This window comes from Amblyomma maculatum, chromosome 2, assembly GCF_055883805.1.
Source record: "Amblyomma maculatum isolate TAMU_Amacu chromosome 2, ASM5588380v1, whole genome shotgun sequence".
NCBI classification, from domain to species: domain Eukaryota; kingdom Metazoa; phylum Arthropoda; class Arachnida; order Ixodida; family Ixodidae; genus Amblyomma; species Amblyomma maculatum.
The window spans coordinates 26,642,749-26,669,283 of record NC_139345.1 but is presented as its reverse complement, the minus strand read 5'-3'; the positions used below and the strand labels follow the sequence as shown (position 1 = coordinate 26,669,283).

The window sequence follows — 26,535 nt, the reverse complement described above, 5'->3', positions numbered from 1 at the left end:
CTCTACGCTAAAAATGTGTAATTGCTGTCTGGCGAGTGAAATTATACCATTGCTTTCTCTTGCCATTTTTTTTTCCTCTATATGCTTTATGTCCATTGGTTGCGCATGATGGCAACAGCCGTATATTTCCTATGTGGCCCCTAGCCCACTGGACGGTTAGAGTCTGTAAGTTGGACCACACAGTACTTTTTGCCAAGCTTAATTGGCTGGACTAGTTTGTAAACGACCTGTCACACAAGAGATGATGCCTTTATCTGGACCATAGTTTGAAATGTACAGCTACTAAACGCTGCACAGGTGACCTTCCTGGAATTACGCGGGGGAAATGACCGCCACCAGCGGACGACATCGCGGGCTATTTCGCCCTGGTGCAGGATCTCCACCACCCGCACAACATCGTCATCGGCACCACAGAAGTTCGCCCTCGCCACCTAATACGTTTTTTAAGATTTTTTTAAAGACCTTTATTTGCTTTCTTCAAGATGTACAAGAATATAAAAATAAAAATTTGACGACTTAATGTTTTTTTTTTAATGGAAAACAACGACTAGGTGCGCACTGTCGCCGAGAGTTGGTCCACCCTATTTTCTTTTTCTTGCTTCAACTTTGCCGGTACTGACAGAGACGGAAACCGGTTTTCGCGTATCGGGTATTAGTCCACTTCAAGCCTGAGCCGCTGTGTGTTTGAGCTGGCGGCAGAGAAGTCTTCTTCAGCAGTACCACTCGGTGGACGACTGGCAGTTCTTGACCACGAGCACCAAGAGAAGGTTGGCGCACAGCAACGCCAAGGTGGCCAACATGCAGTAGACCACCTGCTCCTGGCGCCGCGAGATGGCGCTCACCTCCTGGAACATCTCGCCCAGCTGTCAAATCAAGACAAAATGGCGGTTCCAATTGTTAAAGCTCTGGTCTGCGTCCACGATTGTAGCCAAGTTCTGAGTGTAGTAACAACTGCGGCTACCTCCCCGGAAACGGTCATGCAAATTTTATGCTGTTCCCTATCAGTCGCGAGCAAGTGATAATTTCACATGCTTAAAAAGTCATACGGCAAAAAGGTGGGGTCGAAAAGGGGAAAAAAATCTATAAACTCGATTCCAAGATTAGCAAAATGATTAATACAAAATGTCGCTTTACTCAAAGCTCCTCGCAGTCATGAGGTCGTATGATTCATTATAATGATGTGACAAGAAAAACATGTACTTCCAATGCCGCGACTTACTCGAATGCCACAGGTGCTGTAATTTCAACTTTACCATTGAGGCAATGAAGTGGCGTCCGTGTGCTGTACGATGTCAGCGCACGTTAAAGATCCCCAGGGGGTCGAAATTGCACCGTAGCTCTCCACTACGTCTCCCTTTTCTCTCTTTCCACTTTCACTCCCACCTTCTCCCTTCCCTTACGGCGCGGTTCAGGTGTCCGCAGAGCTAATGTGCCAGATACTGCGCCTTTCCTTTCCTGTGAACCAATTTATTATTATTATTATTATTATTATTATTATTATTATTATTATTATTATTATTATTATTATTATTATTATTATTATTATTATTATTATTATTATTATTATTATTATTATTATCATCATTATTATTATTATTATTATTATTATTATTATTATTATTATTATTATTATTATTATTATTATTATTATTATTATTATTATTATTATTATTATTATTATTATTATTATTATTATTATTATTGATTTCACTTGTCGTTGTCAACTGTGCGCGGTGGTAGCTACGCTGTCGACAATACAATATTATCAGCATAACTATCCCATAAGCACTCAGACCGTATAAATATTTTTAGGTCGTCTGACAAATATATTATATAGATAACGTGACTAACCGCGTTCTCCGAATCCCGGCCTCGGCGGCAGCTTTTCGATGGAGGCGAAAAGCAAGGCGCCCGTGTGCTGTGCGATGTCAGTGCACGTTAAAGAACCCCAGGTGGTCGAAATTTCCGGAGTCCTCCACTACGGCGTCTCTCATAGCCTGAGTTGCTTTGGGACGTTAAACCCCACCAACCAACCAACCAACCATAAAAATCGGCGTTAATTGAGGCTGGCTCTCTCCCCATACAATCTCTGATTCTTCCCTTGTGTGACGCATGTCGGAATACGCATGCAAAGTTCGGGAGCGTCATCAGGCTATCCTTCCTGATAGACTCGAATCAACTCAGAACAGTGCAAATGGTAAACTAGATCTGTCTGATGAATATTCTGACATAAAAAATCTGACCGCGCAAAAAGGTAAGACATCGTCGCAACTTCATCAGTTCAGTCGTTCAGTCGTGTCCGACTGTTCGTGACCCTATGGACCATGTCACGCCACGCTTTCCGGTCTCTCACTATCTTCCTAACATCATAAACTTCATCTGCAGTGCCTCGAGGATGCCATCTAACCATCGCGTTCGCTGCCTAACCCTTCTAAGGCGACACTCAACCTTTCCAAACATCAAATCTTTCTCCAGCGACTCTTCTCTTCTCATCAGATGACCAAAGTAGCTGAGCTTTAACTTTAGAATTTGTCCCTCCAATGAGCAGTCAAGGTTTATGGTCGACAATATCGACTGATTTGATCTTCTGGCAGTCCAAGGAACTCTCAAGAGTCTTCACCAGCACCACAATTCGAACGCGTCAATTCTTCGGCGATCAGCTTTTTTCACAGTCCAACTCTCGCATCCATACATAACAACTGGAAAGACCATAGCACGAGTTATACGGATCTTGGTTGGCAGACTAATGTCTCTGCTCTTCACTAGGCTGCCAAGGCTAGCCATGGCTCTCTTTCCCAGAAGCAGGCGTCTCCTAATTTTATGGCTGCAGTCTCCTTCCGGGGTTTTTTTGGAGCCCTAGAAGAAAAAATCTGTCACAGCTTCCACTTCTTGTCCCATGGTGCTCCAAGACTTGATAGGGCAAGATGCCATAATTTTTGTCTTTTTAATGTTCAGTTTAAGCCGAAACTTCTCACTCTCTTCTTGTACGCGCATCAAAAGTCTCTTGAGTTCCACTTCACTTTCTGCCATTAAAGTGGTATCATCCGCATATCTAAGGTTGTTGATATGTTTTCCAGCAATCTTCACTCCAGCTAAAGATTCGTCCAGACCGGCCTTCCTCATGATGCACTCTGCATATAGGTTAAATAAGCAGGGCGACAGTATGCAGCCTTACCTCACACCTTTCTCAATCGGAAACCAATCAGTAAGACCATGCCCAGTTCTGACTGTGGCCTCTTGTCCTTCATACAGGTTCCTGAGGAGACAGATGAGGTGAATTGGAACTCCCATCTCTTGGAGAGCTTGCCACAATCTTCTGTGATCTACGCAGTCAAACGCTTTCGCATAATCAATAAAGCAGAAGTAGATGGGTTTCTGGAACTCTCGTGCTTTTTCCATGATCCAGCGAAGGTTGGCAACTTGGTCTCTAGTTCCTCTGTCCTTGCGAAAACCAGCTTGCACGTCCGGAAGCTCCCGATCCACATACTGCTGCAGCCTACCTTGGAGGATTTTCAACATCACCTTGCTAGCATGCGAAATAAGCGCGATCGTGCGGTAGTTGGAACAATCTTTGGCACTGCCTTTCTTTGGAATGGGGATGTAAACTGACCTCCTCCAATCCTGTGGCCACTGCAGCGTTGTCCAAATCTTCTGACATAATGTATGCAGAATGTTAACAGTGTCATGGTTGAGGTTTTGGAGCAACTCAGCTGGAATGCCATCAATTCCGCTAGCTTTGTTCTTAGCAAGGCTGGCTAAGGCCCATTCAACTTCACTCTTCAGGATGCCCGGCTCGAGATCAGTAATCACAACCGTCTTATGTTGAGTTCGCACATTCGGGTCCTTCTTGTACAGTTCTTCTGAGTATTCCTACCACCTCTTCTTTATCTCTGAGGCTTCAGTGAGGTCCTTGCCTCGTTTGTCCTTTATCACGCCCAGCTTAGCACAAAAGCTTCCTTTGATATCTGATTGTCTTATACAGAGCTCTTGTGTTCCTTAATCGGCTGTTGTCCTCAACTGCTTGGCACTGTATGTTCAGGAAGGCATTCTTATCTCTCCTTGCTATTTTCTGAAAATCCGCATTGAGAACCTTGTATCTTTCTCTTTCCCCCATAACTTTTGTCATCTTCCTTTTCTCAGCTATTTGCAAAGCCTCTTCAGATAACCAGTTTGCTTTCTTGCATTTCTTTTGCTTTGGAACTACCTTAGTAGCAACTTCTTGTATTATATCACGAACATCAGTCCACATCTCTTCAGGCTCTCTGTCTTCAAGATCTAATTCTTGAAATCAATTCCTCACTTCCACAGAAATTTCTAATGGAATTTGATTCAGCTCATACCTGAAAGGCCTTCTAATTTTCTGCGTTTTCCTCAATCGAAGCTTAATTTTTGCAACAAGAAGCTGATGATCGGTGCCACAATCGGCCCCAGGCCTTGTTTTTACTGCTTGTATAGCGCTTCTCCATCTCTGCCGGCAAAGAATATAATCGATCTGATTCCTATACAGACCGTCCGTTGAAGTCCATGTGTACAGGTGCAACTTCATACTAAATACCAATCGCCCTAGCTGTGTCTCTGACCCATGCTTTAGGTGAAGGAAGCCAACAGTCCTTGAAACAAAAGAGATTGGTTTTGTTTTGCGGGGTTTTAAAGTTCCGGAGCAACTCGGGCTATGAGAGACGCCGTAGTGGAGGGCTCCGGAAATTTCGGCTGCCCGGGGTTCTTTAACGTGCAATTACATCGCACAGCACACGGGCGCCTTGCTCTTCGCGTGCATCGAAAAGCGGCCGCCGCGGCTGGATTTCGATCGCACATCCCTCGGAACAGTAATCGTGCGCCCTAACCACTGTACACCGCAATGGGACGAAACCAAGAAAAGCACAGAGGATTTTTTACTGTTTATTTGTTTTGCAAATTAAAAATATATAATGCACCCTTTTATGGCTGAAATATAACTGATCAGAAAGCAAAAGAATAAGAAATTAAGAAACATTTAGCGTGGTTAGGGAAAATACGGATAGGGTGCGCTACAACGGTTTCAGTTCGAGGCTCGGTTTTCAATGTCTAGCAGCCTACAGACAAAGACCTTGAAAATCGGTGATCGGTGGTCTTAGTGGTAACACACTAAAACATTTGCGGATCCTTCACCCATCTTAAGAGGGCGATGAAATTACGGTGTGTTCTGAATTCACTGCACATGGATTGCAATCGATAAAGACGACGGCATGCGATGCACAGTCCGAGAGACTGGCACACGCGAGATTTCTGGCTGCGGCGATGCTGTAGTGGTATGATACATTCGCCAGCAAACTAATAGTTCACGCCGCCGCTTGTGTTAAAGGCACTCGCTGCTATAAAGTGATTTATTTTTAGTTTATTTTAACCTGAGCTACTGCTCGCCAATTACCGCGTGCCACGCCAAGAACAAGGAACGTTGGGACAAAGTTTTAAAAAGTGCTTCACTACATGATCAGCTTCGGGCTGTCCAGGAGGCCCGCGCGGCGGCGGAGAGCTTCGGGCTCTCTGTGCCCACGTGGGAGCTGCCCTCTACACCTGGCGCCTAGCCGAGTGTCCTCCAGGACCCCTACTGTGGGAAATAAAGTTTTACCAAACCAAACCAAACGGGCGGTCAAAGTCCGGTTAAGCTTAGGCGAAATCGGCAAATGCGCGCTCTAGCGCTAGCGACCTAAAACAATCACATGCCACCGTGGGTTCGGATGCCACCAAGCAGCATGTGGTTGTTTCTTCAACGAGTCTCTCATTTTCCCACGCGTGTCTGCCCAGTAACTAACGTTTCATGGTTTATTTGATAATGCTGCCATATCATGATCTTTCTTCTTTCACTGTCATTTAATATTTTCGTACCTGCCGAAAACGGACATACTGTCACATCCTAACTTTTTTTTTCTTTTACGAGCCGTCAAATAATCGAATGGCTTACTCCAATATATAGGGCATATCAACCGTACCTGCAGTTACTTACCCACCCCCTGACGTTAAGCTTTAGGCTATCTCGAATCTAGCCCTAAGCTCCCGATGCAGCCCTACAGTTTTCAGCCGCTTTCATCTGGTTTCCTGATGCATTTGTGATAATTTTTCCTCTAACACTCTAACTGCTCAGCAAGACATCAATTTCGAAAGTAGCTGAACGTCTCATAATAGCGTGCCGATATTTCATTAAAAATCCAGCGTCAATTTTAGTTTCAGTGAGTAAAAATAGCTCGTTTGGGTCTATAGGGAGAATAAGTGCTGTTCGGTCATAACAGTTCCGCGACTCTAGACATATTCCATGTTTGGGTTGGGTTGGGTTGGGTTGGGCTGGGCTGGGCTGGGCTGGGCTGGGCTGGGCTGGGCTGGGTTGGGCTGGGTTGGGTTGGGTTGGGTTGGGTTGGGTTGGGTTGGGTTGGGTTGGGTTGGGTTGGGTTGGGCTGGGCTGGGCTGGGCTGGGCTGGGCTGGGCTGGGCTGGGCTGGGCTGGGCTGGGTTTGGGTTGGGTTGGGTTGGGTTGGGTTGGGTTGGGTTGGGTTGGGTTGGGTTGGGTTGGGTTGGGTTGGGTTGGGTTGGGTTGGGTTGGGTTGGGTTGGGTTGGGTTGGGTTGGGTTGGGTTGGGTTGGGTTGGGTTGGGTTGGGTTGGGTTGGGTTGGGTTGGGTTGGGTTGGGTTGGGTTGGGTTGGGTTGGGTTGGGTTGGGTTGGGTTGGGTTGGGTTGGGTTGGGTTGGGTTGGGTTGGGTTGGGTTGGGTTGGGTTGGGTTGGGTTGGGTTGGGTTGGTTGGTTGGTTGGTTGGTTGGTTGGTTGGTTGGTTGGTTGGTTGGTTGGTTGGTTGGTTGGTTGGTTGGTTGGTTGGTTGGTTGGTTGGTTGGTTGGGTTTTTAACGTCCCAAAGCAACTCAGACTATGAGAGACGCCGTAGTGGAGGACTCCGGAAATTTCGACCACCTGGGGTTCTTTAACGTGCACTGACATCGCACAGAACACGGGCGCCTTGCTTATCGCCGCTATTGAAAAGCGGCCGCCGAGGCATATTCCGTGCTCCTGAATTCCCATGCACTATCTGGTGAAAATAAAATTAGGTCTGCCTATTCGCATTGATATTGTCACTCTCGTGCGAACATTTAGGTTTTTGAAAACATCTGACACCACCATGCCGAGAAACGGGCACTCACCTTGCTCTGCACGTCCCCAACGGTGTCCTGTATGGCTTCGATCTGCGCAGTGGTGCCGGGAGACGCGGTTTTTGGTGGGCAGAAGGACTGGTACGATTTTTCCTTGCCAAGCACACCTTGCTGGCGCCCACCGTTGGTAGTGGATCGCGAGGTGGCGTCTTTCTGCTCCGAGGCCGGCTTGCCACCACCGGTCACGCCGCCCACTTCGGACGCGTTCACGCAGCGAAGCCTGCGCCACGCGGTGAAAATCATTGTCGGCTGGATGAGTCGCAATGAAAAGGCGCAAGAAAATCTCAAATACACCAGAGTTGACTCCTAACATATATGTTACACCAGAGTTGACTCCTAACTTGACTCCTAACATATATGTTAGGAGTCAAGTTAGTCATATATGTTGACTCCTAACATATATGTTAGGAGTCAAGTTAAGACGAGTACAGCATGATGGACACTTGACGTTCATGAGTAGCTTCTGCACAGCAGGGCTCTAACACTTCAGTATTTATATGCACCTCCCCCCCCCCTCCCCTCCTCCATACACTGATAAAACTTATCAGACGTTGATTCGACCCTTATCAAAATGACAAACGACGTCGATTCTGCTACAAGTTAGTTTTCGCCCCTAGCACTGTGTACCTGTATGGAAAGCGATGACGCTGATATAGTGAGCGCGCACATTGAGGAAACACACTACTCGCATTTCGTTTCATCTTGCAAGGTACAAAAAAATAATACATGTAAATATGCCTAATCAAATTGAGTCATGCGATTCATTCATTCCGTATCCTCTCGTGTTATTTCTTGAATGTGTTAGCCTTAAGAGCCCATTTTCGAAAGTGTCAGGCATTGCAATGCGAAGCCTCGGTTAGCAGGAGGTAAAGAGCAGAGATTTCCACCTTCGTTCTCTTCCATCGAAAAGGAGTCGCCATGGCCCGGACTTGAGTCCGCGTCCTTGGTATCAGCCGTCGAGACATGGTATTCAGTCAATGAAATTGAAATTATGCTTCCGGTACCATTTGATGACAGCCAGAAACTAGAACTTAAATGTCGCTGCCACGAAACAAGCTCGCGTATTTTTCAATCCCGGTTCACATTTTCGTGAAACTCCGTGTATACATGTAGAATAGGTGCGGCACAAAGCTCCCATATTTATATGTCACATATATAGCTGCTCTGCCTTCAGCCGATGCTTGTTTCAGCTTGCTGTCATCTTTATATTCTGGTGTGTTACAGGTGTTCATTGAAAACAACAACACAAAGCCCAGGCAATGGTCACAGGCTTGGTTGTTTTCTGCAAACTTCCCTTCTTTTCAACCCCAACGCCGGCACCCTTTACGCGGCTGATATCTCACCCCAAGGGCAAGAAATTTTATTCTTCATGTAGTTAACAAGAGCTTGATAATTGCAGGACACGCACCCTTTCGCTACGCATAGAGAAATGACGACTGCACGTAACTCTGCGACATTTAAATGGTAACATATATATATATATATATATATATATATATATATATATATATATATATATATATATATATATATATATATATATATATATATATATATATATATATATATATATATATATATATCTGAAGCCCATCTTAGGCAACAGGGAGTCTCTCTAGAGCGGAGCTCCATTAGTCGGTTCAGACATCAATCAAAGCGCAGGGCCATTGGCCGCTTCGTGATGCCACGTGGATCTAGAAACACCCTAGTCGATCTTGACTACTCAACCTTCCAAACTTCTTTGGGCTCACCGGTGCTCTTTGATGTTGTCCTTGGCGACGGATCTCCAGTGATCAATAAGCTCACGGGGGCTTATTTCGAGAGTCTCGATGCCAGTGGTCATAATGAGCAGCTTGTCCGTCGGCTGGAACTGTGCACCTGTAGCGCGACCAAATTGAGGCAAACTATCAGCGCGCTGGGAGCACCTGTCATCGTGTACCGTGTTGAGATTACAGGCCACTCGTCCGATAGCTCAGTAAATTGCTACACAAAGGAGCCGCTTGCTCACACAAATGGTGAGCGCACCAAGGCGCATGTGTGCATGCGACTGTGTGTTTTTCTATGTATGTGCCTGCCGCTGTATGAGTGTGCTTGGGCTTGTACACGTGTGCGTGTAAGCGAATGTGGGCGCGCTCGCATTTACTGACCGGAGTGACGTTATGGTCATCAGAAAACGCCACAAGTGACGAGCTAACTGTTAAGCAATCGCCGATGTAGGTGCTGAAATTAATAGTTCCATATCTTTATTCACTGTTTTCCACCCTTTCTGAAAGCCGAGAAACATAGTGTACATTACCTACTACATTTACTGTTGAGAATCTTATTGTACCATGTGCACAGTAAGGATTCCCGGCAAGCTCTTGCAATGAAAATTTCTCTATTTTCCTTTTTGAAAGAGAATATACAAATAACACGTTTCTAAAGCTTTGTAAAAACGTGCTTTGAGATGGAAACTCAAATCTTGCTGTTTGCTTACCTGGATTTTGAGCAACATTGACGTTGACGGTGCTGTTATGCGGAATGATTCCGAAGAATGGCTTTACCTTGTATCCATCGATGTTGTTTGTCTTAATCTGCAAAAAGATAATAAAATCAGCTTCCATGATTTATTTTCTCTTTGTTAAGAAGGCTTCATTTCGGTGTCGCAGTAACTTTTAGAGCTACACTCGAAGCCTCTACTCATTTATGGCAGCAGGGTTTAAAACGTAAACGTCTGAAAATCTAGTTACCTGGTTATACGGCTTGTTGTATCTGTATATTTGGCAGTGAGGCAAAAGGAAGAGCTGCATGCGCGATAGCCGAAAAATATTTTATACGCTCTTCATTTTCCCAGCCATACTTCAGCTAAGAATATACTTTTATGCTGCTAACTACAGCCAACAGCTAAATCCCTGAACCCCCAGCTTGATAAAGACGGCACTCGTTGAAAACAATTTTCAATTTTTAAACAGGGAAAGAGGGGGCACCTGTAGGCATTCCATCGTTGGTTGTTAAGATAAGAAAACCCGGCCAGTGAAAGTTCAAAATTGAGTAGATAAGTACTCTAAGAATATCTTGAGAAATAATAAACAGACAGTGTTCCGCCGTGCAAAAAGATTACGATGTCCCATCGAAATAGGCCCCACCTTCGTCGTCAAAAGAATAAACCTATTTTCAAGACTGCTGTCGCGTCTCTCGTAAAGCGTGCTTTCTCGCACGATGAAACATATTGCGGGACAGCCACCGCTAGAAAAAGCACATTTGCCAGCGCAGAATTTAACTCCCTTCCCTTTGTCCTACTTATCCGTAGTGAAAGCATAGAGTAGCTACATTCGTGGTGTAGCCATCTGATACGGTAAAAGGTTACATAAAATTAATCGCTATTGTTCACTTGTTTTCTTAGGGTAGAAAGTGACGCCACCGTCTTAAGATAATTAGTTGAAGCTGCTACCTGAGAACGCTTCCGCCAAATAGTTTTTGCTAACCTCTTCATTTCAACATAAATATCGCGCAAATGCTTTAAATGCATGATATTAACTTATGGAGTATCGTGTGGTTAGCATTTAATTCATAACAGCAGCTAGCAAAGTAAAGAATATTGAAAACAAGTGTATTAGCTTTCGGCCCACGGTAATCAAATAACACTGCACTGAAGCACCTGTCCTTAAAAAGGTACCAAAAAATGTCACTGTGTAAATCCCATTGGTTGACGCAAGATTTAGAGAGAGCTGCGAAAGGGGGAAGGAGAGGGGGAGTATTATTGCATGATATACCGTGGTAAAGAATTTGAGAACGACTTGCCACAACGCCGCGATACCCGAGAAACTGGCGCTTAACACAGGTCGGGGTCGTTGTTAAATGAGACAGATCATGTTGGAACCAGGGTTCTTATACCAACTACCTTCCGGTTACGCCGCCTGCTGCCGCTGCTACAAAGGGTACACCGACTCCAAAATCAGACAAGTGCGCCTAACAGATGTCGCTGCAAAACATGGTATATCTTCTGCGTGATTAATACACCTGGTTTATATGAAAAACTTGCACCACCATCCACCAAGCAGCTGAGACAGCTGCTGGGGAAGTGGCGTACTTGCCTCTTTTTGTAGCTGGAACCGGCACTCAACTACACAAAGTTAAATGACCCAAAAAAAAAGGTGACGTTATGCCGATTTCAACGACTTGCAACACTGGCGGCTTGAGGCATAACCTTCTGTTAGCGAAGGCTCAATAACTTGGGGAGAACGCGGAGACTACGAACTGCCCACCTTGTGTCTCAATTACGCTCTTCTTGCCGGGCTTGTCTCATATGTACTTTTTTGGTCGTTTAGAAAAGTTTCTCGCTGGCCCTTGCAGGCGATACAGCCACGTTGTCCCTGCTTCTATGGCGTGAAACCATCAGTTACGTACAAAAATTATGAAGTGTTTCGAAATAAGGCATATTGCTCGCATCTACTCGACTGGCATGAGATCATTAACTGTAGGCTGGTGATGGCTTTATCATATTCCAGTTGAGAAACACAGCACAGGACAGCAGGAGGCGTTACGAATTATAACTGCTCCAGCGACAACAGTTCGGCGCTGACAAAATCTCTCCGAACGCTTTGGTAAAAAGCCGCAACTATCGGTACGGCTTTCACTGAACCAAATTACGAATCATCAGTCACGCTGCTTTTTTTTTTTTTTTTGTATCTGATAGAGCTTGTAATATAGTCGCCACGCCTGATGGATTTTCGAGTTGGCCCAGAAATACGACCATGAAGCTGCATTTCCTGGTTGTGCTCCCTTGAGCTGTCCAGAAGTTTAACTTTACAGCTACGAAGTGCCCGTGAAGAAGTTTTGCCGCGTAATCTCTTGCCCAAAAGCGAACGAAAATTATTGCCAAGAAGGAAAAATTTAACATTGAGGTGTTAGAGCTATAAAATATTCACGTTGTAAGCAACTGTTCTAATGCTACGCCATTTTCAAGGTCTATGCTGTCGGCGATTGAGCTGTTGTAGCCCAGTACTGGCTGATATTTGTCAATCAAGCCCACAGCGATAATGACGCTTGAAGTATTGCCTCTAAAAATTGGTATTTCTCTAGTGGTTTCAACGTTATTAATTTTTTTGTTTTACGTACAGAGTTAGTTGCGCGCATAGCCTGCGCCAACATGACAAATCGCCGCGTATTCTACTGCGCAGGAGCAGAGCACAAGGCATGCTATGGAAGAAGCCAGAGATCGGTGCCGTACCTTGAAGGCAACGTGGCTCTCCGAGGTGTTCGTGAGCACCAAGCTTCCAACATGTTTGTTGACATCCGGTTCGTCGGCGCCAAACACCAGATCCCTCTCTGGCCTGTCGTCCGCCCCAGGAAGAGATTGCAAAGTAGATTGCAAAACATTTGTGGAACACGTATCCCATGCATAACCAATAAAAGTAATTTTGTCAAATTAGTTATCTGCATTGTGGTATCCACCATATGAGAGTTGTACACTTGTGAATCAATGATTTCACGAAGCATACGCGCATACATTTCAAATACGTCGCGGCCACAAGACTACCAAAAAAAAAAAACGAAAAAAAAAACCATGAATTATCCTAATGTCCTCATCATTGATGTTCCTGCAAACACACCTAAATATAGGTCCTTTTTCCGGACCAGGAGTACTATATTTGCAGCACATGAAAGTGCCCGTCTGCTCCAAAAACAGTGCGTGCATTCTTTTCTGCCATTCAGTAAATACAAAAGAAATAATAATAGAGACCTGTGTTTCCCTCGCTCCAGAGAATAAAGAGCGTCCGCACTCGCACATTCCTTGCGCAGTAGCGCGGTGTATCGAGCAGAGAGGCAAGCTTAGCTCATTGTGAAAAGAAAAACAACGCATACAGACGAAGGACAAAGGAACAGGAAGCACAAAGACGAGTGCTGACACAAACACACACACACACACACATATATATATATATATATATATATATATATATATATATATATATATATATATATATATATATATATATATATATATATCATCAAACCCGCTCAGAGTTAGCTTCCTGATCTTAAATCACTTTGCCAAATTAGAGCGTCTTTAGCTTTTGCGTATTAATGCGGCTTCAAAAAATATCCAAGAATAAATCGGACCTTGTTTACAAATGGAGTGCTCACTGATTTTCGAATCTGCCGAAATAAATATCCTCCTTCACTTTTTTTTTCCTAACAAAAGTTATATGAAACATTCTGTTTAGGTACAATATTTGTGCCTAAACGCCGAGTTGTGAACGTGCAGTTGAATAATAGCATCAATAGCTGCTTCGGAAATGTTATATGCATGGAAACATAAAGGGATGCCTGCGTGCACGTCTGCATGCACAGAATGCATCAGAGAAAAAAAAAAAAGTGAAATAATTTTGAGGTTTTTGGCATTCGGCGAAAATTTGCCCCTGTGGTATTCACAACTATCTATTCACCTCGCCGCGCAGTAGGGATTATCATTTAACTCCAGCGGACGTAGTGTAACAAAGTTAGTAGCGGAGGGCTGCAGATACACTTCGTCGATACACATTTATTTAATGCTTATGATAACGTAAGTTGAACAGTGAGACACTAATGCGTCCCGCCAAAGGCAAAATACGGCTGAGAATCGAGGCCACGCAGTGATGGTCAGGAACACGGGGCCACGTCACTAAGTTACACCAGTGGAGCTAACGCCTACGTGCGCACCGTGTAACGCATTTTTCAACCGGTCAAGGCATCTTAGAGTTCACAACAAAAATTAATGGCCGCTAGTCGCCTGTAACGAGCTTTTTCGATTGCTTCCAGGGTTACATAGGCCTGGTGCGTGAGCGACGTTTGCTAAATTGAAAGCAGAAGACGAGAGATTCCACAAAGAGAAGATGCGAGCAGACCCGTCAGCAAGAACGAAACGAAAAAGGGCAAGAATTGTTGTTTGTGTTCCCAGTCAATATTATCGCAACGACATACCTTTTTCTACAGCTTAAAACAACAATTTTGTACAACTTAAACTTAGCCTCACGCAGAAAAGTACACCCTGTGGAGCGCGCTTGTTTTCTGGCCTTCCTTCACTTTCTGCGTTCTCGGCAAAAGAGAAACGGGTAAGAGGGTGCCTTTAACATGAGCATCTCTACTCGTGTTTCAAAGCTTAAGCCGTATTCTGTCCGATCAAAACTTTTCATCAGGTAGCGTGTGCACCCGCCCTTGCGATGCTGCCGCCTGAAAGCATTTTTATGAAAAGGTCGAAACCGGAGGCGCACTGGCAGCTGTAGACAAGGCAATACACTCACGTCATGAAATTTGTATCCTCTCGTCCTGAAAGGCAGGCTCAGCAGTCTCTGTCCTCGCGCGTCACAAATGCGCAGCATCAAATAAAGAGAATCGATAAAGGAAGAACCTTCTGCTTGCAAGAAGTTTAGCTTTCCAGCTTCACCTTTTGTCTAGATCATTTTACTTCATATTCAGAAGGAAACGATGTATACACTATATAAATTCGGATTTCGAACATTTCGCCTATCGACCCACCTTCCCCGCACCATAGGTATGTTTGCTTATTTTCTGCAATTTATGCTGTAACACACACAAAAGGGTACCGTCCGACTTAAAAATATCACGGAAACATTGCTCGCAATGGTTCACCAAAAGCAATTTGAACAAAGCAATGGCGCTAGTAAAAACTCCTCCTATCGCCGCTATGACGCGACGCGTGTGCAGCCAAAAAAGACTGGATGTCAGCAGCTTCAATAACGTCGGATTTTCTCGCTGCTAAAAACAATTCATCTCGGCCCTGAGACCTAGTTCGAACAGGTACATCTGCACGTCATTGTTTTTTCTATTCAGATATTTTACACACATGTTTTATCAGCGGTGCTTTTTTTTTTTTTTTTCAACTACAAAATTCTCGCAAAATTCGTTCTCAATGATCTGCAAGTTTTTAAACAAGAAAACATTTTTCGGAGAACCACGACGCAGTGCTTTGTTAACGGCTGCTTTGCGTAGCATAATCAATACGCGTAGAATGAAAACTTACGTCGTAATCAAGCAAAAAAAAACGCTTTAACACCTTGCGTTTAGTTCCTAAAGTGTCTAGCAAAACGATGACAAAAATTTCGATATGGCACGTCACATCTTAGGCCCTGAAAAGCGTTGCGTCACTTGTTTTGCAGCAGCGGGAGGAGTCCACACCGACTGACGGGGCCAGCTGAGGCGACATTTAAAGGGCCGTAAAAGCAAAATTTGGCTTTTTATTATTTACCTAATATACACATTTTTTTCTTCCCTCGCGATTGCTTTCTTCTTTCTTTCTCAGCGCTTGAAACTATGGTTGACAAAGCAGAAAGGCTGCGGCAGGTTTTGAGCTGTTTATATTGATTTATCGGGATCAGAGCTCGCCACATTATGCGATATCTTATGAAAACTTGCAGGCGCCGATATCAGCTGACAACTCTCGACTAGAGAAAAAATTAAAAGAAGCTTTTAAAAAAAAAAGCAAATCCAAAAAAGTTGTCATGTTACTTCGGCGGAAAGGTTTTCATGCGGACGCTAGCTGACGCGGAAGCGACATTCCGCCGTGAATACTCGAACGACAGAAGCGCGACATCTGCAGACCCTCGAACGCGGGCATAAAGCGGCAGTTCCTACTCCCCTTAAGCGTTCGCTGGACACCTTTCTTTGGAAGCACAACCAGAATGCAGCGAGTGTTTGTTTCATACGTTTTTACACTTGTGTCAGTTCTGTGACGAAAGAGTTATAGGAATATGCGAGAGGATGGCCAAGTCTTTCATTTCGTGTCTGTTAAGGTCTGCGCGCACCAGAGTGGAGACAAAACGATAATAGAGCCTATATGCAGAGTTTCGGAGGCGCCGTTGAGCCGCTTTCGTCGGGGGAAAGGGGGGGGGGGGGGGGGGGGGGGCGTCCAGAGAGGAAGTAAGGCTTACCGTTAGCAAAAAAACGCTTCGAGTCTTGGCATGGCGCAGCGCTGTTATGTACTAACAGTTCCAATGGACCACTGTAAGGGTCAAGCTCAAAGTTTGCAACAGAGGAAGCAGACCGACAAGAAGCGCTTATCGAAAACGTGAGAAAGTAAATGTGTTTCAGATACGGAGGTACCAAACGGGTGATAAAAGCAGAAACTTTCTCATCGACTCTGCACTGAAAACCGCCACGAAAAGAAAAAACACACACACAAGAAAAGTGCCCCGGTCCTTGGCGAAGTCGCAAGCAGTGATGCTGCGACGTAGAAGCTCCAAGCGAACGGAGAAATCCATATTAACGTCACAGGCACAGCACGCACTCGCTGTAGCTCGGAAAGCTACTTTCCTTTTTCATGATTCCCAGGAGCCCTTCTAAAAGCGCTTCGATAGTAAATGGATTTTCGTTGCAGGTCTCAGAGTTCTAAGGAACATGTAGGCGGACAAACATGATTATTGCGGGTTGATCCAGCGGTGCCACTCACTCAAGCATTTCTTCCATGGCCGCTGCCAGAACAAAGCGAATGCAAAATGAACGATTCGATAACTGACAGATGCTTATACTTATTCCCGTAAATGGCAAGACAAACGCGCCCGTCTGTTGTACGGCCGCAGGTTCAAAGAAGGCTGCGCGAGAAAGAAAAACATCTATCGGGGCGTCAAGATGCGATTTCTGAGGACGAAAAAAAAAGAGAAGCCAATTTCCCCGTGAGGCTACCACTGAAAGTCGCGGAAAGGGCTGTTGCAGGGTGCAGCATCGGGATTACCTACGCACTGAGTAGTGCCAACGCGACGCACCCTAAATAGAATTCTGGAAAACCTTTTTGGAAGTGCGCATGACGTCAGTATTTATGAAAATACAATGGCAGGCACGAGAACAAAGAATACCGGGCAAAAATTTGGCAACGAGGACTGCTTCCGGGCATACCCTGTATTCTGCCGCAGGTGCGTCTGCTTTTAGCGCTAGCATTTACTATTCGGTCCGTAAATTACTACTGTCTGTTGCAATCAGTGGATTACAGCAGAGCTAAATGGCACGTCATGAGCGCACAAAACATCTTAACACTAAAGGTCACTTGAATGTTCGCAATCAATGTTGACTACCAGGTGAAGTGATGGCCTAAGCTTAATCATCACGATGTCACATTACTGCATCTGACGCTGTACATATAAGCAAGTAGGAGTAAGAAATCTATTTGCACGTTCGGTTTTCTTTCTTTTTTCTTTTTTTAGTTTTCGTTCACGCTTTTAAAGGCGACCTGAACGAAAAGGATCCAGGAAAAAAAAAAACTACAGGGTCTCTTAAGATACCTCTTATATGGTGAGCGGCGAAAACCTAGCAGTAGAAGCAGTCATTAGAAGCCATTTTAGTCATTACTACTGATTACTAAGCTTTGTCATTTCTAATTATTGCAGTTGTTACACGTCGTCATTAAACATATTGGTCATTACAAGTCATTCGCAGTCATTACAACTCATTACTAGGCACTTTCACTCATTTCTAATCGTAGTCATTACAAGCTCTCGCTAGACATATTGATCATTACCAACAATAGTAATTGTTTCAATTAGTAGTTATTTAGTCATGACTACTCATTACTAAGCATTTAGTGATTTCTAAGCAATTGTAGTCGTTACAAGTCGTCGTTAGACATATTGGTCATTACAAGTAATTAGCAGTCAGTGAAAGTCGTTAATAATCATTACAAGTAAATGGTAGGTCATGTTAGACCTAATACTCATTACTAAGTATTTGTCATTTCTGATCAATTGTAGCCGTTACAAGCCGTCGTTAGACATATGGTTTAGCTTGATTTGGGAGGTTTTAACGTCCCAAAGGAAATCAGGCTATGAGAGACACCGTAGTAGAGTGGTCCGAAAATTTAGACCATCTTTAGCATGCAACTGACATCGCACAGCACACGGGCTTCTTACTTTTCACCTCCATCGAAAAGTGGCCGCCGCGGCCGGGATTCGATCCCGCATCCTTGGCACAGTAGTCAAGACGGAGTGTTAGATATATAGCTCATTACAAGTCATTAGTAGTCATTATAGCCTCTACTAATCTCAACCTCTATTAATCACTAGATATCACGATCAATAATTTTTTTCCTGTTTTCATGCGGCGGACATTTCCTGATGACGTGTCCGGCGGTCATTTTCTGTCGACGCACCAATAGCCTAGAAAGGCTGTCGCCTTAAGTATTTTCAAACGCACTGACTGTCCAGCGCTCTATACAAGCCACTGCCACTCCTCTCCCAGCACGTTTGAAGAGGAGTGGCGTTAAAATTTGTCAGAGCTGTTTCGTTGGTGATGCGAGTCTGCTCTCCCGAGAGAGGGGTGGGGGGCGCAAGCCTTTTGCATATTGTTCGCCTAGTGTGGCGCCACTCTCTCAGAGAGTGTAAGACGGAGCAGAAAATAAAATAAAAAGAAAGGCAGGAAAGCCCACGCAACAAGGGACAGGCCGCTGAGCATACGCACTCGACTTTGATGAGCGCCACGTGGTGGTCGTCAGTGTCGGCGCTGCTTCGCACCGTGAACATGCCGAACCGACTCCGGTAGAACTCCTCGATCTCTGGTGTCCGGGGGATCCGCTCCCGAATCACCTGCGCACCAGTAGCGCCACAGAGTGGAGGATATGAGAGATGAGGAACTCGTCCCCTCCCAAGACGCCGGACGGGCGACCCGGCGCCTCGCAGCACGGGCCGAGCACCACGCAGATCAGTCATGGGGAGAAGAGGGAACCCTCACAATCGGCAGTGTGTATTTTAACGGGCCTGCTTGAAGCGGTAGTCAGAAAAATATACGGCGATGCTCAGAAGCGGTCAAAAGCAGACTAGAATGAACTCCCTGATGCCATTGTCACTGAAACAGAACCAAATAAATTCAGGCAATTATTAACAGTACATTTCAAGTACTGAATGATTCTTCCGCGCTTCTTAATGCGTGTTGTTTTTTCAGGTTGTTCTTGAGCAGCAGTGTCTTTTATGTTGATGTTTAACGTTGATGTTTTGTTTTTAGAATAGTTACAAGATGAACCCTGTACCATGTATTTCTGTTTTATATTATTGTATTATCGGCCAATGTATTATGTCACGGTTGTTCCCCCCCTTATGTAATGCCCTAACAAAAGGGCCCTTAAGGGTAATTAAATGATGATGATGAGAAGTATGCTGCGCAGCTTGAAACCTCGCTTAGAACCAAGCTACTGAGCACTCTTCTGGAACACATTCGCGCTAAATCAAAGCCCAAGCGCAGATTCGTGCGCTTTAATTCTGCCCATCAGCTCTGAGTTGTTTAGAACTGCGGGTCTTTTTCAGTGATAAGGTACCATGCTTACGGAGATAGACACATCGTCTCGACAGCAGGCTGCTACTTGTCAGTGACTACACCTTATTTGATACAGGAAAATCCCCGCAATGTACGCATTTATTTATTTATTTATTTATTTATTTATTTATTTATTTATTTATTTATTTATTTATTTATTTATTTATTTATTTATTTATTTATTTATTTATTTATTTATTTATTTATTTATTTATTTATTTATTTATTTATTTATTTATTTATTTATTTTTAGGTTTTCACAAGTATTCTGCCCTGTCGTTAAGCTTCCAACATGCCTCAGACTATCGCCTGCGACTAGCGCGCAATGCGATGTTGAAACTGCTACATTGTGCAAATAGACTGCACTGCATTGCGAGGAAAATGAACTTCGTTTCATTGAAGGTCAAATTGATTATGAATACACTATTTAGAGTGATAAACGCAGATTACCACAGTAAATAATCGTTTTATAGAATGTCGCCGAAAAGATAACATCTCGATTAAGTACGTTTTCTACATTTTGGCTACATTTAGAGGCCTCTCAATAATGTGCAGGTTCAAGGACGATATCAGAGACGCAATCACAAATCAAAATAAAACCATCGTCAAGTGCTTCGAAAGCAAAAATAAAGGAGCACTGAAATAATGCTTTTTACTCGTGTACATGTACTTCTTTGTGCTTAATGTAATACGTCCAAGCCGCAGTGTCGTAGCCTGTGCCCTTCCGAGGTTTTGCTTCAAATATTGGATTGATAAGTGCCCGTTAACACGTTTGCATTTCTTTTTCTCCACAATAATTGTGAGTCATCAAAAAACATCCGCATTTTTCCTCTTCTGACTACCCCCTTTAAAATTGACGATATGGCATACATTACCAGCCTCATGTCAACTACAGCCATTCAGTCTAAGAACCTACCTCGAAACATAAAATCCGTAGGAACACAGTTGCTCAAAAGCAGGCTGAGAAACATATTGCTGGGGCATCGCAAGCGACAAACACAGAATTCATACTCTATTTTCTTTTCAAATCCTTTGGCAGCCTGCCACCGAATAGAGGCAAGAGGAGTGGTCGCTAGCATCGCACGGCCGCAAGTGGTTACGAAGTTCGTTGTGCTCGGGAACGGTTTCCATGACATCTGTCCCAACTCAATACAAGGTTCCATGCTATGTGGCTAACTTTAAATTCACCCCACGTTGAAAATTGTCGTCACTCCAAGGTCATCGTGCCCATTACCAGTACAGGAAATAAACATGAAAAGACAGTGCGTGGTCGGGGGAGCGAAGGTGGGGTTCCGTGTGATTTATGAATGCAGCGTCATGGACACGCTCCTCGTGCGGTTCCGACCAGACTACACGACACAAGCCCAGACTGGAGCGAAGTACAGAAGAAAAATGGCCTTGTCTTTCGTCCCACACTTTTCCTCGCGATCTTTCACTGTACGAATGGACCTGACACGAAGGAAGGCGTCGCTTCCAACTGCCGATTGCGCTAAAATGCATTCTTCTTCATTTTAGCTTTCTGACGCGTGCGCTATTTGATCGCCGGTCTTCCGCACGAATACGAGAGGTGTCGAAATAAAGCGTCCAAACACCAAATGCTTGCGCGCAAGGACGAGTGAAAGTCATGCGTGAAAAAAAAAAAAAAAAAAGAAGAAGAAAGGAATACGAGTGCTTCCTTCTTGAAGGTTCGTTTATTCCCTTTGATTTCCTTATTTCTGCCGCATGTGTGTTTGCACTGTTCGTTCTGCATGGAACCTAACGCAGCCGTGTGGACACATCAATGACGTGTGCAGCGGCCATCTTTATTTTTTTTTCTTAAAGTTATCTGAAAGAGCTGCTTCTGCTGCTCGGTTCATTTCATTTGACAAATGCTTTTCTGAATTCACTGTATCTGGGTAAAAAAAAGTAAAACTAAATTACCTTTCTGTCATCAACTATCTGGTTGGCTTTTATACTACTGTAAAGCACCAAAACCAATAAGTCATCGTAATGTAAGCGAAGACATTTACTACCGGGAAAGAGATAGACGTCGCCTAGATAGTTTATCGTAATGCACCTACAAAGTTCTGCGTTTTCTTTCTTTCAGCAGATGCAGTTCCCGCTTCAGAGACGTGGGCTGACCAAAATGGCCGCCAGAATATCAATCAGTGTTTTTGCACTTACCGCTCAATGCGCTACGGAAGACGGAAACTGATGTGATGCAATACTACCCCGTGCATGTGCGCTCACCACTGGTGAGGAACTAGTAAAACTCCGACAGAAGCTACCGGGTGCTGCAACTTATTACAGGCGTAACATGTCTGCGTATACTTTGTCAAGTAGTAACTATACGTGCAATTCCTATTTATTTTCGATGTGAAGGCATATTCTAGTTATCACTATATTCTTACCCTGCTGCCTAATGTCTCAAACGGTCCTTATCCTCCATTCGCGGGTGGTCCCCTTGACACCCTATATTCGAATTATCAATCAGCACTGTTTGGAAATAGCCTAGAACCATATGCAGAAAAGATTAAATAACACTTTAACATCGAATAGAAGTATCGCATTTTGCATAGCTATCTCACACAATAGGAAAAATTGATTGCGTCAATACACTCATCCAAAGGTGTGTCACCTAGCATCTTAGTAAAGTAAAAAATGTGAGCAATTATGGTGTCGCGTCCTCCACTCCAGGGCCCTGGTTAGGTCTGCTTAGCTTACACTCATTTTGAACACGCGGGAAAGAATATAAGCAAAGTTGAAGTGCGGCACCAGCCCATGTAGCCTATTTCCTCGCATTTTTTGGAAGTCCATCCAGGTCAAACGCACTTTGTTTAAACCATTCCTAGATTACCGCTTACCGTGGGTGCTAAATTATTACAAAGCAGCTTAAGCATCAAATCAGGGATCACGCCATAAAGAGTGCGTGTTTGCTTAGGACGCTCCTTTCTTTCATCAGTCGCGACAGATGGAGATCGATCGGTTCGAGCAAGTATGTATGTGCGGAAAAACGAGAGACCGCCACTCACATCAGGGCTGGCGACGTTGACAATAAAGTCCACATCGTCCCACGTGTATTCCCGGAAGGGAAGTTTTTGCTGCAAGTGAGAGAGAGAACATAAATAGTAACTTACCTTCAAAAATACAATGGTACATATTTTCGCACACCGTACACGCAAGTAGAAATGACACCTACCACGCTCGCCGCACAGTTTCTGCCAATCTACCACAGTAACCTCTATAAAGAATGTTACAAGAGTGTCGAACGAACGACATCAAATTATACGCCGGCACAAATAGCACCGCTCGCATGAAAATGAGCAGGGACGTGCGGTGCAAATAAATCAAAATTGAACCATAAAAGGCTCCAAAGGTCATTTTTCTTCTCCAACGCGACTTGTCTGCGCGGTATGCTAATGAGGTAATTCATTACCCACCCCCCTTAACCGAGTGGAAAGAACAGTAAACCAAGAAAGCACAAGCAGCCTAAACACCTCGCCAGTGTAAGCCCTCTTTCAGCAGCACTGTAACAACCACAGGAGACCCGCGAGGTTCGGACGCGAACGCAGTGTTGATAGTAAATGACACGGAATGCTTCGTTTTGCGACAAGAAGCCTGCTTTTCAAAACAAGTCCGCAAAGTGAACTGCAGGAACAGTAGTAGCCGCTGTACATAATGTACACAGGTATAGATTCAAGCCACACAGGTACGTACACATACAAGTACGTCCAACACCTAAGCCACCAGGAGCTTCTGCAGGACCAATGGCCCAACGTCCAAAGGGTGCACCACTCAGTAATGCGGTCACACCTCGCATCCTATTTATCTCATCAAAATCGCACAACGCGCATTCCTTAAGCTTAAGGGACCGCGAAAACCAAGCCACTCGTGGGATCGGCCACTGATCGCTTACCGAATCTCATTCGGCTTCCCAAGATGTCGGCGGCGGGTGCACGCGCTTTGCGGAAGAACGCGCGAAGATGATGAAGACGATGACCTCAGACTAAATGGCACATACCCACGGCGGGGGTATGGCAAGGATGCATTGTAGATTGTAAATATATATGGTCATGTACTAGAGTATTCAGATAAATATGGGTGTTTAACTGGAATTTCGAAAAAAAGTAAGAAGGAAAAGAAAAAGTAATGAAGTCTTACCTAACATAGAAATCTACCTGTTCCAATTATGTAATCATGAATAGAATCGCACACTGGTTTTAGGGCATATCCCTTGACGCTTGCCCTGAAGGAAAGAACTGGAATGGTTAGAGGAAGGCCCAATCTCGAAAGGGGAGTCGCGAAGTAAATTTTGCGGAGAGATGCAAACCGCTGACAGAAGAGGAAAAAGTGATCTATGGATTCAATTTCTTTGCAAGACTGACAGAGGTTAGTAACGGATAGCCCCGAACGACATAAATACAAATTTAGTTTCGGTAATCTGTAGCGCAAGAGAGTCATACACTTCACATTGCCTAGAGCTACACATTCGTCCACGCTAAGGCCATCTGAGGTGTTGGTAATCCGGTGCAGAAAGGAGAGCTTCCCGACTGAGGTAATGGAGACGTTGGAAATTTTAAAAACGTGCTAAACAAAAGTAAACGGTATTAGGTATGCACGGAACAAGAGGTTCATCAAGAGAGGATTTTGTGCGAAGATAAACATAGAAGGAAAAGGCGACTGCTTTTCTTTCTCCTCTTTCGTCTCCACCATTGTGCGCACTCATATTAAAGTCTACGTCAATGGTTACCACTACACGCTTTCTTGCAATAAAAAAAAAAAAAAAAAAGATGATAAATGTTGGAAGGTCAGCCAGCTTCACATAAAGGATATCGGGCAAATTGAAGTCTTTCACTCTTTTTTCTAATTATGAGTGCCTCAATTACTTGGGTGTAAGTTTAACAGCAGGTTTATTTCTATTGTTTCTATAACATTGCGTAAACATTTAATGTTAAAGCCCCGAAAATGAACTGCTTTTACCGACTACAGACTAAGGCATGTTTCACCGACTAGGCCAAGTTCGCAGTTTACCCGCAGTTTCGTTTACTGTCCTTCAAGCTCAAACTTCGCCTCTACTGCAGTGATGGACGAGTCTGCCTACTGACATAAAGCAGACACAATGGAACCACAAATTTGCATATCAAGTGACTGCGCAGCCTGTGTTCGCCATGGCACCGCTTCTTAGAAAGGGTTCCCTCGCCCTGTGATTCCGTCTCCCGATGATGGACAGACCTGTCACCCAACGAAAAGTGTCCAGTATCTACCGGCATAGCTATGGAAGCAAAAAAAATAATCTGTCTCAGTATATTCAGTTCCACGCTACCGATGCGGCTGAACCAAGAGACCGATGCACAATCGGCTTCGAGTCCCTGGATATTGATTTACGCCTGCCGCCACACACGTACGTCTGCGGAGAAGTCAAATAGCAGATACTAATGGGACTAGGATAGTATAGAATAGTAAATAAATAGAAGAAGAGAGGAGGAACAAAAAAAAAGGACGGTAAAGTATACGTCCTAATGAACTCGCACTATCCGTTCGCTTTGTCCAGAAGACAAATGAATCGTCCGAATTCCTCACATTCCCGCGGGCTGACCGCAGCGAGCTGCTGTTACCGCGCTCTCTAGGCGCACTCGAGGCTAAAGAAACAGAAGACGGCGCAGGCGGCAGCAGCGCCTCCTAATGTCTCTGGGGGATCACAAATAAATCACCGACGCGTTGGCAGTGGGTGGAAGGTAGTGAGAAACTTGGGAATGAGAAATCAATACCGGAAGCATGAACTTGCGGTGAAAGAACCGAGGCGAGGCAGACAAAGACTAAAGGCTTTGAAGGAAAAGCCACTGCTCTGCTACTGTCGGCAAAACAGTTTACCGAGAGCGTAAGGAGGACTTACATGTCTGCTGTCCTGGCACACTTTCATAAGCGCTCATAGCGGCCTGAGTAAAACGGTTCATATGAAGTTTTCCAGTAATACACCGCATGGAGGTAATATTCTCTCCCATACACATCTTGCTATGAATCAAAAGACAGACATCACCAGCCAGCCGCACGCAAGCCGTCACTTCATTTCAAATGTCATTGTTTCTAGGACAGTGCCGTAGTCACAATCGCCGGAACACATTACGGCTGAGCGACATCAACACCCATTTTTCATAGATCGCAGATAAAACTATTTCGCATGTCGCACTATGCAATGACGTCTAGCATATTTCTTCGTCCTCCATTAATTAGTGCTGATTGCTGCGCTTTAAAGCCGATCTTATATTGTTCATTTAATGTAGTGACAGCCGGTAAGCGCATTCTTTTTTCTATGCAATCGGGAACTCATGAACTGACCGCAACCATCTACCTCAAGAACGTTGCGCTCGCGAAAAGCATGAGCGACCAGAGCTCGTTTACGAAGAGAGAGAAAACACAAAGTTCTCCACTGCAAAGTATTCTCAAGAGAAGGCTTACCATGCCCGCATAAGGGCTGGCATACATAATGACTGAGGAATATGCGGCCGCTAAGTTCGATCAATTTCGGCATTTTTCAGGCAGGATTCAAAGCTCGCGCCTGCCTTCAAGACGCTGCTGTTCAAGAGGTAAAAGCAGAAAAATGCATTACCTTGCCGCCCATGTACTCGGGCAGATTCTCGGGAGATATATAATTTGTGATGGTGTTTCTGTCGACAAACTTGATGCGGTCCATACCTTCGGCTGGTAGCCAGGACTTGACCACCTTCCAAGCCGCTGCAAGTTATGATAAAAGAGGAGCAGGAGCGAGGAAAATAAAAGCATGCTGTAGCTCTGTTACCATGCATGAAAGTTAAGTGGGAGCCAGATGCGAAGGATTTGCCTAATTAAACATTCTATAATGTGAACGCCTAACGAGGAGATCGGGCGGCGTGTCGAAACAGGCGCAGAAATGAAAGCGCTGGTGAACCGTTGGAGAGGCAGACGTGACTCTCCATATAATATCGGTTTCCTTCAATTTACACGCTGCTTTCTTTAAGCACCATCAAAAACGCCTAGTGCGGGGCGAGACTCTTTGAATGCGGCAGAGCAAACTATCCAAGCGCTGTAGTAAGTCAGTGAGGTTAAGTAAGTTGTTAGGTTAAGTTGTCGTTGTC

The 26,535-nt window shown here is 44.5% G+C and overlaps 1 protein-coding gene across 1 annotated transcript in view; it reads right to left on the bottom strand.

Moving 5' to 3' along the window:
• Positions 1–453: 453 nt before the first annotated feature.
• LOC146198193 (motile sperm domain-containing protein 2-like) overlaps positions 454–26,535 on the bottom strand; it is a 53,640-nt gene continuing 27,558 nt past the window's right edge. The window contains exons 7-14 of the mRNA XM_084593589.1: positions 26,031–26,155; positions 22,456–22,524; positions 18,596–18,720; positions 12,381–12,483; positions 9,648–9,744; positions 8,923–9,049; positions 7,163–7,391; positions 454–863 (exon numbers count right to left, since the gene is read on the bottom strand). Coding sequence (XP_084449715.1) covers positions 711–863; positions 7,163–7,391; positions 8,923–9,049; positions 9,648–9,744; positions 12,381–12,483; positions 18,596–18,720; positions 22,456–22,524; positions 26,031–26,155 — 1,028 coding nt within the window. The 3' untranslated portion in view covers positions 454–710. The remainder of the gene's footprint in view (positions 864–7,162; positions 7,392–8,922; positions 9,050–9,647; positions 9,745–12,380; positions 12,484–18,595; positions 18,721–22,455; positions 22,525–26,030; positions 26,156–26,535) is intronic.